Source organism: Cebidichthys violaceus, unplaced genomic scaffold, assembly GCF_023349555.1.
Source record: "Cebidichthys violaceus isolate CVI_PGR_0920_01 unplaced genomic scaffold, fCebVio1.0.p SCAF_5, whole genome shotgun sequence".
Classification (NCBI taxonomy): Eukaryota; Metazoa; Chordata; class Actinopteri; order Perciformes; family Stichaeidae; genus Cebidichthys; species Cebidichthys violaceus.
In genome coordinates this window covers 9233328-9246643 of record NW_027176705.1, presented here as the reverse complement: position 1 = coordinate 9246643, position 13316 = coordinate 9233328, and the positions used below count along the sequence as shown (strand labels likewise).

Sequence of the window (13316 nt, the reverse complement as noted above, 5' to 3'; positions counted from 1 at the left end):
TGCACAGTATGAAAGTGCTGACACAATCAGGATGTCTGGTACTTATACAGTAAATTCTTTATTATCCGAACATACGCTGGCCTCTTATCATTAGTCGCAGTATGATATGTATCGTTAAGGAAAAGGCACATCATAAAGCTTTTTCAAACACAGTTGTGGCAGTGCAGATAACAGCTGGATAATACTTGTGCCTGTGGCTCAGGAATGGCAGTCACCTAAATAAGGTCAATATCTTTAAAGTGATTGAACAGTCTTATCATCAGCACAGAAATTGATTTAACATTATATTACTATATTACTAATTGCCAATTCAAAGATATTCATCCCACCCCCAGTATCAGATAATAGGCTGTTCACAAAGGCACAAAGTATGTTAATAAATATGTTGTACATAATGGGACAAAAACTAAATAACATTAATTTAATTTGTACAGTGCCAATATAAAATGATATGAATATAGACATAATAACTGTATCAAGCTTCATATAAGACTGAATGCTCATAGCGCTGTTAGCAACACAAGTAGGCTACATTCAGTGTAAACAAAACAAATATAATCTTTCAGTATATTACTTACAAAATATCTATACAGAGCATCAGATTATTTACACCCTACAGCAGGCAACATTTTATTTTCATGAATAGTGCTACGTTAAAACAGGCTGAAAACCTACAAAAGACCTTTTACATTACCAACCAGATCAAACATATGTGATAGTGTTAGAACTAATATGCATATGTGTCATGAATGGTGATTTCTAAAAACATAACTCACAATAAAAAGACAAGTAAAAGACAAGTGAGTTTAAAGGATTCGTTCAACATTTTAGGGATCACGCTTCTTTGATTTCTTTAGAGTAAAGGATCAATACCACTGACTACGGTAAATATGTAACTGCACTTAGCTTAGCTTTAACCACAGAAACATATAATTGTACAGTCATGATGTACAGATTAGCTAAATGTTAGGATAACTGCAGCTACATATTGTTGCAGATTCACTCATTGCTGGTGCCTCCACTGGCACTTGGGTTGCAGCTAGCAAGTGAGTTCTCAGATTCGCTGACATTGAAGAGCAGTAAGCTGCTTTTAATAATGTTGCCAAACCCTTATCTTTCCAAAACGGTTTAGAACCCAAAAATGCGTCAACAAGCTGCTTCTTAGATGCTTCGATGCAATAGGTCAGACTGATAGTGAATTTCACTTTGTTACTTTTGAAGCAGGCTAGCTCTTTCCTCCTGTTTCTAGTCTTTATGCTAAGCTAAGCTAACCAGCTGCTGGACGTAGTTTTGTAGTTACATTCCAACATTTTAGTGGTATCAGTCTTCTTATTTAACTCTTGGCAAGACAGCAAATTAATTAATTTCCCAAAATGTTGAACTACTACTTCAAGATCACTCTATGTTTATCTTTTTCGTTATTTCCAGAAGTTTCATGAACGGTGTATCAACTCGAGGGTTTCTTGATCTTGGTCGATTAAAGAGCAGAGAAGAAGAGGATTCCTCAGGACTTGGTCGTGTGTCTGTGTTTGTTTCTGCATCGACCTCATCTCTGCCTAACTGGACTGGACTCACAGGAGGCTCAGATTCAGACGGGCGGGTGTAGGGTAACATCCCACTCGATACTGAGGGGTTGTGCTGCAGGAAACGGCTGTACTGGCCAGGAGTGTACCTCAGTAAACTGGACTCCAGCCTGCTAGGTGGAGGGTTATTAGACGTGAACGTCCTTGGTCGGGTGGCCGTTGTTAGGTAGTGGAATGGATGTTGAAGGGGAGATGCAGGGGATGAAGGTTGAGTGGGGGATGAAGGTTGTGTTGGGGACTGAGGTTGTATTGGGGATGGAGGTAGAGTGGGTGATAGAGGTTGTGTTGGGGATGAAGGTAGAGTGGGTGATAGAGGTTGTGTTGGGGATGAAGGTAGAGTGGGTAATACAGGTAGAGTGGGTGATAGAGGTTGTGTTGGGGATGAAGGTAGAGTGGGTAATACAGGTAGAGTGGGTGATAGAGGTTGAGTCGTTGATGAAGGTAGAGCAGGTGATGGAGGTTTCATTGGTGGTGGTGGTTGAACAGGTGGAGAGTGTTGAATGGGATGGAGATGAGTTGGTTCATATGGAACAGGAGGTTCAACATCATGCCTTTTTGCTTCATGTCTGCAGATGCACAGTCAGACATCAGAGTAATACACCACCTCTAAATGAAGCACCAAATATGACCTGATGCTACTGAATATGTTTCTCTGACTTTGCTTCTTACCTGGGGAGCAGATCGCAGCCTACTGCAATCTCCCTGGTTTCCAAAACCTCTCGTGGTCTATTCTGTGTGGACATAAAATACTTCAGCTTGTCTTCTAATTCATTATTCTAGGAAAGAAGAAACAGGAAACAACACTGTCAAGTCAGGTACATGCAAAGAACTGCAGTCACTTAACATGTGCAAGTGACTAGATAGGTGCAGTGACGCGAGGAAACCACACAGACATTGCGAAAAGTTCAGGTGATCGATTGCTCAGCAGCCCAGCCAGATTACCACACCACACCAAAATAAAAAACACACAGTAAACACAGTGAAGGATTTGTCTTACCTCACACTCCACTATCGCGATTCTGTCCAGAAGCTCTGAGATGAACATGTCCTTCTGAGCAACTTGACCTCGCAGTGATTGAACCTTCACAAATTAAAGATTGAAAACAATTATCATGTGTTTTCAGTCAGACCTTTTCTCTGCTCTGCAATATAAATTGTTGGCATGATTTCCTAATCATTTTCTTTCAGGAAATAACTGTGTGTATTGGTGCTAATTATAGAGAAAATAGTAATGGAAAGGAAAGCTGCATTTAAACCACTTAGTATTCATTAATTATTCATTTATCAATGGAAACGCTCGCCTGTAGACAAATTTGACATTTGACGATGTATGTCTGGCTGACTTTCTAAGTTTCATTAGCAGTTCATTAGAATGTATTGAAAAGTGTACTAATTGAACACTGTCTCTATTTTACTCAATATATATTCGAAATATTTCGAATAATATTTCCAGGAATGTTCTTGGAAATTATTCAGAAAATAAAGAACAGTCAAGAATAATCCTGCTAGCTACAGTATGATGATATACTGAATAGGATGAACTTTTTGAAAAAACAAACTGTGTTATGAACTCATGAGGGGCCAGTAAAGACCTTTATCTTGAGTTAATCTAAACCAAATAGGCCAGCAAAACGTTCCACCCTTTATTGACTTTGGTTCTGATTAAGTTTTATATTTCTTGTGTGCATTGAACTCATACACTGGTTGGTAAACAGACTTCCTCTACTTCAGCTGACGTTGCATCACATCCACACCCATTACCAAAAATAATAGAGGTACCGCGGATAAATAAACTCTGCTCACCTCCTCGATCATTCCTTTGACTTTTCTCTGCTGGCAGAACACCATATCGTTCAAGTGTTTGATTCTTTCACGGAGATCCACAGATTCAGATTGCAGCTCTTTGGACCTAAGCAGAACCAGAAACTAGTTAAACCCACATATAAATCTATAATGCTGGTGAAAAGGGTTTTCATCTTTTCTGGAAATGTGCAGCCGCTTCAGCCAATCTCCGATTGAGGATAACAAACTTCAGAAGGAAAAAAAGGACTGCAGCATACTGATTGATTTGCAGTCTTTAAAGGAACAATGTGTAACATTTAGGGGGATTAATTGGCAGAAATGGAATATAATATGCAAAACTATGTTTTCATTAAACTAAGAATTGTTATGTTTTATTTAACTTAGAAAAGGCCATTTTTATCCGCCATGTTGCACCGCTATGTTTCTACAACATTACATTTTACATTATCTGGAGGTAGGGAAGGCTGCCGAAACTCAGTATTAAACTTCCCTGGATTATTAAAGATTGAAATATTAATAAGCTCCGACGTTGCTGGTGTTTTTTATTCGTACTTTTTATGTTTTGGTGTCATTTAATATCACTTTGAAGCAGCATTTCCACAGCTCTCTCTGTCGGACTGAGCTCCTCCAACAAGACTGTGTCATACAGTTTAAATTGTCAGAAAAAAGCTAGTAAGTGGACCTTGAGTTGGGATTCGTCACACTGGTGTTTGTTTATGTGGGAATTATTTTTGTACCTTTTGACAACAGTTGAATCAGTTGTGTCTGTCAGCTCCATCAAGCGGAGACGCTGTTCACATTCCTGCAGCTTCTTGTAGAGTTGACTCTTTTCCTGTGAAAATATGTTTTCATTGTAAATTTTGAATATCTGCAAGAAGTGTAGATAGATCTTTCTCATGTTAAAATGTTGCCTTACCTTTCCCATACAGTCCAGTAGGCGCTCCACTTCAATGATCCTCTGGTCTCTCTCAGCAATCTTGGCCTCTGCAATTCTAATGTTGCTCTCTGCTTCCTCCAGTCGCCTGATGTACTCATCGAGTTGAGCCTGTGTGAGCAGACATACATTTGGGGATTAGATTTTAAAATGGCTCATCAAACATCAGTGTTGTGGCATTGTAGTGTTGTAGACTTCCTGAACCGAGACCAAGTTATGACCAAAACCAGACCATTGCGAGTCCCTCAATGTATGACACACTTAGGATAAAAAAAACAGACGTGCAAACCATATAGGTATACTCCTCAAATTGATCCGAAAGATCCACATTCCCATAAAAACACCAACAGAATAAAAGTGCTATTCCTCTTTAATTACCTCTTGTATTGCCATTTATATTGTATATGTGTGTATGTATAAGTGAACCATTAGAAATGTCTTGATGAAGCAGTCAAAAGGCTCTGCAGAGGTGAATTTTATGTGTGGAAATTTTCCTTTGTTTTTTTATGAGCAATCACTATAACGATAAATCTGCACAAGCAGTTTAGTGATGAAATAAAATCCAGAGTCCTCTTTGTCTGAGAACGAATGAAGATGTGGATGTGGATTTCAAGACAAGAACAACGCCTTCAAAAAGTGGTCTTGAGACCAAGACCGATCTTGAGTATTACAACACTGAATGTAGCATCTACATTTTTGTCAGTTAGAATACATTAAAACATGTCAAGGAATCATTACACGTCCATCCTGTTCTTATGAAACATAAAGGCTGGTATCTATTGCCACCGAAACTTTACGTGTTTAGTGAATGAATAAGCAGTAAAGAATGCAGACCTGTAGGTTTTCAACCTCCTCCCTGTGTTTCCGTTGCTCCTCCTGCAGCTTCTCCTCGTACTCCTGCTGTAGCTTTGCTGAGAGCTCCTGCAGCGCCTGACTGTTGGCCTCCCGTGCAGACTCCACCTGGAAAATTCACAGCACAGCAAAAATTGATTATTCCATACTGACAGTAGAATAGAAGATGCAGTTGATGTGTTAGTGTTCTGCAGTGAGCTGATCTGTTGTCAAATCTGCTGGATCAAAGCGTACTACTTTATCTGCTGATTCTCATACATCTTAAATCTTTGAAATTGGGGTTGTTTGCTGTCTAATGGAAAGCGAGCGCACATCTTGACCCTCTCTACTGTTACTAACTCATCAGACCATTTTGGAACAGGCCATTTGTAACACCTGCTGGGTGGATTACATCTCAATAAATGTGCCAGTGCAGGTGTTTTTACTGTCATGTATTGAGTTGTGTGGATGCATGAGGGTACGTGTGAATGAGGATGAAGAGATGTAATTACCTGCAGTCTCAGAGTCTGGTTTTCAATCTGCGTGGCTGCCAGCTCTTTCTCCTTGTCTCTGAGTTTTTCTTGTGTTTTGTCACAGGTGCTCTGCAAACTTTTCACCTCATCTCTCGTGTCCACTCTTTTCTGACAGTTCTCCAGAAGAGATTTCTGCAAAGGAACCTTCTTTTAGTTATCAAGCGAAGCCCTCACATTAATGGCAAGCAGCTGTCATGGAGCAGGTCTTTACAGACTCAGTGACATTGATTTGTTACCTGCAGGCCGATGTTAGCAGATATAAGGGAGCTGTTCATCTGATCGAAGCTCTCCATGGCTGTCGTCCGGACCCTCACCTCTGACTCCAGACTCCTCCGATGTGAATTGGAAGCCTGCATACACACATGGCACATTGCATTTTCACATTTATTCACAGACTGGAGTTTGATGAGGGAGTTCGGAGCATTCACACAGTGTTACACAATGAATTACCTTGATTTCCTGTGAAAGCTTTTGCATTGATTGCTGCATTCCTCCGAACTGCCCGTACATCCGCTCTCTCACCTTCTCCAACGAATCTCTCACCTGTATACACAAAACATACAGATATTATCCACACTACATCCCACACAGCCTTGCATAGATGACGTAAAGGCCTGGCTGTTTGTTAGTTTCCACTCACCTCCCTGATGTACTTCATCTCATCCTGAAGGTGAGTGACCGTCCACTCTCGCGCCATCACCTCCTGCTGTCTGTCCGAACCCGTCCTCTGCACTACGGCGTACACTTTGGGCCCTTGAGTCTCCTGCGCGGTCTCTGGAGCCCCATTGGTCATGTCTCTGAGGTGCTGAGGGAGACAGGATCGCACCGGTCAGGTTTCTGCAGCCACCCTCCACTGAGGCTGACTTCTACCGTCTACCGCGTGTTTGCTATTTGTGCGTTCGCTTACGTGCACAAATGCACACTTTCAAATGCATCCCATGTTTGTGTGTTTGTGTGTGGATGCACATGCCTGCGTATGTACACTTGATCAAGTATTTCCAGTACCACTGCTGCTGAGCACTGGAAACAGGAGGCTGGGAACGACCAGCTAAAAAAAAGTGCAGGGTGTATTGAAGGTGTCATGTTTCTGCAACCCAGTAAATGAGCTGCTGCGTGTCTGCCTATTGTACCTCTAGCAGCCAGGCGACTGATGCACACCAGCCGAGAAGAAGTGCAGCATTTTAAACAATGCACTGACTAAATAACAAATGACAGTTATAGTCCTGGCCACCAATAAATTACAGAACTGAAACTTAGAGATTCAATTTCTATAAATATTTTAGTACCGTAGTGCAAGGGGCAAATGTTTTGTTTGCAGATTAGAAATAATTATCTCTATACAGCTACAAAGACAGACTTCAGACGTGGAATTTGTTACAGTCATCGACAAGCATATGCTCATGTTGAATATCTGTGAATACATTATTAATGACAGCCTTAAGGTGCATGCACAGAAAGGTGTTTTTCCAGAAGGTTGTCAGTGACACACATGCTGAAGCAGTGGCAGTGTTATGCCTATTATTCATGTGTTGGATGCGGCTGTCTACCTGCTGAGGTGACTCCCTGCCAGCTGGCCTCTCTCTTTGGATCAGCCCATTCTTCTTCTTCTTCCACGCCCCATTGACATCCTTCTCTTTCTCAGCCTACAGAAAGAAGAAAAAAATAATAATACAATCTTCACACAAATGTTCAAAATAAGTGTTATTATTTTGTGTAAACATTCTGCGGCACTGAAAGACCTTGTAATTAGCAACATTTATGTTGCAATAATTCACTCTAGTCTGGCATTGTGTCTGGTCACATCTAGGTGCTCTCTCAACGAGACCAAGAATGCAAGCAAACAAACTGTTTTGGACATATTTGCCTTTTTATAATCTTTTACATTTTAATTATTTTGCCCTCATTCTGTCTTAATTTGTATTATGTTGCATCGTTTTCTACTTGTATGTGTATATTACATTTTTGATCTAGTGCCTGGAGTCTTTATATATTTTAGTTTCGTTTTAGATCGTTTTGCCAAATGTTTTTGTGTGTGGGTGTGCAGTAGTTTAGATAGATAGATAGATAGATAGATAGATAGATAGATAGATAGATAGATAGATAGATAGATAGATAGATAGGCGTCAGTCTCCCCATCTCTCAGAGATAAGAGTGAGGAGGAGCTAGAACAAAGACGCCAGTGTTGTCGTGAGGACAGAGCCATGCCTCATATTTCTCCACCTCTTCATCTACAGAGGACATGCCTTTGAGGAATGTTGAAGGCATGCTAATAGGCGGATGCGAATTCCAGCAGATGGGAGATAAGAAAAGTCACGTTTATGTTTTAACAACACTGCAGCTCAGAATAACAATGCTCTATGTGCTGTCACTTCAGCTCTGACTTTCACAATGCAAATACTTGACCCCATAGCTGGACAATGTTAACCTGACTGTAACTGAAACTGCAGCCATGTAGTATTGGTGGAAGGAAAACACAGTTTTTTGTTTTGTTTTGATGTCTTTTGTTGAGCATGACCTCCGCACAAGTCACTGACGCCCAGAATCATGTAAACATGTAAAGACGACTTAAAGACACCCCATTGAAATAACTATATGTCGTTGTCAAACATTTTACTATTTAATTGGTTAACTGACTGCTTTGTCTTACGACAGCATTAAGAAGGACTCGACTGATTAGATTAGCTCTCATGTATCTCTTTGTGCTGAATTGTGTTCATGTTGAAGAGACTTTCATCCGTTGTGGAGATGAAATTCATTGTATGTGTAGGAATTTCTATATGTAGCAACTGTGTCTAAGTCCTCTGTGTGTGTGTGTCCTGCTGCAGATGTTTTGCGTCTCATCTAGGCCATAGTCACTGGTTGGATTGTGTCTACGATGTTTCAGGTTGCAGGACACACCCTTTCTAATTTTATGGTGAACTACTTAACCCAGCGTTCCTATTGAAGCATAATGTCTCTAGCAGAGGATGTTTCTATAATTTCCTTCCTCCTTAATTAAGTTCATGCCTTGCCTATTTCCTTTCTTTTCTCAAAGTCACAAAAAAACACAATCAAAAAGAAACTGATCTATATTTGACCTTCCCTCTAGATTACATCTCAAATTTAAGTTTGAGCAACTTCAGTGGAAATTTGTCAAAGCACATTGGCTAAAAAAGAAAAAAGGACATAAATGCTCCATGTGTAAATGAAGGAATTAAAAAAAAAGTGGACTGTTAAATCATCCCTGCTGTGCCACTTTTGAACATTGTGCTGGTACTTGAACTAAATGCTGTTGCAACAACAACAGAGTTACGTGTCACAGCAATTGCAGCAGCGCCTGCACAGAGCCCTAAGCTCAGCGCTGAATACATAATGAGCACATGAAGAGGACACAGAGAGGTGAGTTTTTAACCTCTTGAACCCTGATATTCTCCTTCAGTTTCTCCTGAAGTGGCTTCAAGTTATGTTTTTCCACACTGTTATACAGATGCACATTATATATTAGATTGTTATACGACTTCAGTGAATTTACATTAGGTTACATTGATCGTGTGGGCCAGCATCATCACACTCGCCGGCAGCTGGTTAGCTAAGCTTAGACTGGAAACAGGGAAACAGCTAGCATGGACCTGTCCTAAACCTCAGTCTAACGCTAAGCTAATTACACATAACCCTCTGCCATAAAACTTTACAAGTTTTTGTCAGTATAAAACAAACAAAATACAACATATTCATTTGTAAACTATAGAGGTGCTGGTAGGCATATTCTGTTTCTTTTGAACAGAGCCAGGCTGGCTGTTTCCTCCTGTTTCCAGTCTTTGTACCACCTCTTGGCTGAATATAAGTACATTTCCCACAATATTTCTTACAATTGTGTTTTTCCTCTCTACATTTATTACCACCAATTTCATTGCACCTCAGGCCTCAGTTGATTGTCACAGTGCCACACTGCTGTTAGAGCTGCAGGTCTGTGCAGAATGAGCTGCACGGTTGCAGTGGTGCAGAGTTTGTATCTTCACTAAACACACACTGAAGTACACGTCATCATCGAGCACATGGCCGTTACTCCACTTCGTGCTCACTCTTGACCAGACTCTCCTTTGTCATCAGTTCCAATAGTCATGGTCACACCCTCCCAAAAGGAAGCCCATTCGAGATTGTGGTAGCGTGCTATCAGTGGAGGTGTGGTCACTAGACGAATACCATACTCTCTGCCCAAGGTTCATACAAAACATACCCCTCGGTTTCTGTAAGGATTCAGCATGTTAAGGAACAGAAACCCTCTCAATGTCAACAATAAGCAAAGTATCACAATCAGTTCTCACACTCTCTCTGTCAATCTCTGGCCTCTGGACCGCAAACAAAGGCAGGAGCAGAGCCACCTACAGCAAACACCCACACAGCCTGCAGCATACTCACAATCATAGTCCACCCAATGTGCACTAACAGACATGAAGACTGTACTCGTGCATTTCAACATGTTTGTTTAGTTACCAGCGTTTGTCCTCATACTGTGTCTAAGATGTTTCATGTGGGATATCAAATATATTGTCTGTTCATTTTAAATATTTTTCATTGTATGGAATAGATTACAACTCAGAGTCGGACTTTAGCTTTGAAGTAAATGTGAAACAGCTGTTATCACGCACACACACACACACACACACACACACACACACACACACACACACACCCATCTGTCATGATTGTGTAACTGGTCCAGATGATAAAATACACATAAATCTCAGTGGCTCCACCATCTTTCTTTTATTTGTATTATATGATGAATTAATGTTGTATTTTCAGTGCTTATCTTCTCCCAGATCACTATTTTTGAGAGTGCCTTGATGAGAGTGGCTTAAGTTAACTCTATTCATCAAACCTTTATCTAAATAGTGGTGCCAAGCAAAACTTATAGGCAGGATGCAGCAAAGTTAATTGTAAAATTTCAATGAGGGATTTATATATGACTTACTGTGTCTGAGTTTGTGGTTTTTGGCTCCTTGTGTCCATTATCTCCTGCATGTAGAGTTAACCTGAGGATCCTCCTCTGAGAAAAACAAACAGACAGAAAGCAAATACATGATGTTCTGCACACAAATTGATGTAGGCATTATGTCATCGTGAGAAAATATAGAAGGGTTGACATTGAAACATCACTGAAACTGAGGCAGAGAATGGTGTGTTTATTTACAGTCAATGGAAACAGAGCTGTAAACAAAGTTTATGTAAATGCTTACGGATACATTTTAAAATTTACACCACAATGAGTGCTTTGTTTGGTTATTCCCAAAAAAACGTAACAGCAGTGATGAACATACTCATACTCAGTTTACTAAATCATAATAGTTTTTTTCTTCGTTAGAAAACAATAGGAGTAAGTTTAAAGGCCTGTTTAGTACAAAGGCCTGTTTTATCAGAGAGCTGTTCAAATAAACATGACAGCCCTGCCTCCTGCACACTCAGCTCACATTACATGCTCCTGCAAGTGAGCACATCCTATAACAAACTTTTAGATGATTAGGGAACAGAACATGTTTGTTGGAACTGGGAAAATGTAACTCACTGTATACAGACAAGAAACAAGTGGCTAAAGAGTTAAAAGGAAACGGGGGACAAACAGAAGAGGGAGGGGTGAAAACATTGGACTGGTTACAAAACACAGAGGAGAAGACTGAGAGAAAAGGAGGGAGACAGAAGGAGAGTTTCAGTGTCCTGACTCATCTAGGACTTCTTACCTCACTTGAAGACTCTGGAGAGTTCTCTGTTCTTGTGGTGGTGGTGGAAACAGTTCGTCCTGCACCGTAGCGAAGCATGTCTCCTCTTCTGTCCACTCCTCGTTTCTCTTCCTCTCCCTCTCCGGACCTCCTCTCTCCCTTCCTCTCACTGCTCCTTCCTGAGTTCTGCTTAGAATCTCTGTGCGACCATCTGCCCCCGGCTCCAGCCAGGGAAGAGGAGGGAAATTCCACTCTGTCAAGTCTGGTGCTATGGGAGTCCACAGGGCAGAGGTTCCCTCTCCGTCTGTGAAATGATCAGGTGAAATCCAGTCCTACACTCAACAACACAAACACAACTGTGTTACTGTCTTAATTCCAGCCTTACTGCTCCTCACTCCACCTGGTTGACAGGCTGGTCAGTCTATCAGCAACCTCCCTGCCTCTTTTGCTCTGTCTCTCCCTCTCTCTCGCTGTGTCTCTGCATTCCCATCAGACCTGTCGGGCCACATTTCAGTTGCCTCCCTGGTTTGTGCCTTTCTGCCCTGAGAGCATGACTTTCACGGGGAGGGGCCTCTTTCTTGGGCTGGGACAGGTGGAGCCCTTCTTATCGACAGGAGTGGCTAAGAGGAGGTGTTGGTACTTCACAGTTTGACACCTGTCAGGGCTATACATGCAAAAACAAAAGTATTGTATTTAAGTACAAATTTAAGGAACTTTTACTTTACTTGAGCTTATCCTACTTTACACATTCAGTTCAGTACATTTCAGAGGTGAACTATTCTACAGCTTTAGTTACTGGTCACTTTTCAGATTAGGATTTTACAAACAAAACAGATGATAATTGTATAACATATAATGTTATAACAGATTAAACTACCCAACACTGTGTAGTTAAAGTAGTTAAAATGAGCTCCACCCTGACTAATTAAAAGTACTGTTTACACATTAATACATCAATAATTATGATCCAGTCATACAATAATGTAGAACTGATACTGCAGGGATCATGCTGCATTATGAGTACTTTGACTTGTGATACTTTGAGTAAACTTTGCTGCTGCTACTAGTAAGTAAAAATTTGAACGCAGAACTTTTACTATAATGGAGTATTTGTATTGTGTTGTATTGGTACTTTGAATACGTCTTCCAGCACTGTCGCTGTGAGAATGAAAAGCTCAGAAATAATAACCTTATACTAAAGGTACAGGAGGTGTCTTGTAATGCAGGAGTTGCTTAAGCCAATACATTATTGATACTGTTGATAGTGGATAGTGATGAAAAGTATGACAACACAACAAACATTGTTGTTACCTTCTGCCTCAAAACTACAACTTCACTCAGTTTTACATGATGAATGTATGCTCATCAGCTTATCACTCATTCTGTCAAATATCTTTAAGGAACAGACAGACAATCATCCTAACAGACAGATCACATTCCTTGTCTGAATGGACTGCAGTCACTCCCTTTTAATAGAAACTAGAGACACACTAGAGTCACAGAGGAATGGGGAGTCAAGTTTAAAGGCTGAAGTTGCCAAGCAAGTGCTTGTTCTATATTATTTTTCAACAAAGATCAGCTGTTAGCTGATGTCAAAATGCATCAATAAATATAAAAAGAAAAATGTCCAGAACAATATAAGAGGTATTTCTACAGGTCTAAGAGATTAATCAGTAACCAGACATCAAACAAATGCTATTTCTTTACTTCTGCAATCAGTGAGCCAGGCCTCTGGCCAAGTCCAATGTCATGTGGAAATCCTCTTCCATAAACATGTCGTATTTACTTCCAGTTTACTTCCAGTATGATTGTGTTCTCACTGTTTGTGATCAGATCTTGATTCAGTATCGGACTAATTCCACGGGACCGGTCTTACAACAAGACCAGATTCATGAGGAGAAAACATGACTGAAACAGAACAATTATATGTCAGTTT

General features: G+C 40.5%; 1 protein-coding gene across 2 annotated transcripts; it reads right to left on the bottom strand.

Annotated features, from left to right (window-relative positions):
* Positions 1 to 34: 34 nt before the first annotated feature.
* myzap (myocardial zonula adherens protein) lies at positions 35 to 11886 on the bottom strand. Of its 2 annotated transcripts, none has more exons than XM_068730564.1 (14): positions 11402 to 11886; positions 10639 to 10713; positions 7232 to 7327; positions 6325 to 6489; positions 6135 to 6227; positions 5921 to 6034; positions 5664 to 5816; positions 5155 to 5280; positions 4303 to 4431; positions 4124 to 4218; positions 3387 to 3492; positions 2581 to 2664; positions 2253 to 2359; positions 35 to 2149 (listed from the first exon to the last, which is right to left on the bottom strand). In XM_068730564.1, exons 1-14 carry the CDS (start codon positions 11477 to 11479, stop codon positions 1396 to 1398), a joined length of 2175 nt encoding a protein of 724 aa, XP_068586665.1. In that variant the 5' UTR covers positions 11480 to 11886; the 3' UTR covers positions 35 to 1395. The 2 variants fall into 2 exon arrangements, with proteins under 2 accessions (XP_068586665.1, XP_068586666.1); XM_068730565.1 differs by having other exon boundaries at positions 2253 to 2314.
* Positions 11887 to 13316: the final 1430 nt, after the last annotated feature.

Coding starts and splice junctions, on each gene's coding strand:
- myzap (XM_068730564.1), bottom strand. CDS start 11,479: ATGCTTCGCTACGGTGCAGGACGAACTGTTTCCACCACCACCACAAGA. Junction 6,035..6,134: donor AGCTTTCACAGGAAATCAAG/GTAATTCATTGT, acceptor GTGTGTATGCAG/GCTTCCAATTCACATCGGAG. Junction 2,665..3,386: donor TCAAAGGAATGATCGAGGAG/GTGAGCAGAGTT, acceptor TAATTTGTGAAG/GTTCAATCACTGCGAGGTCA.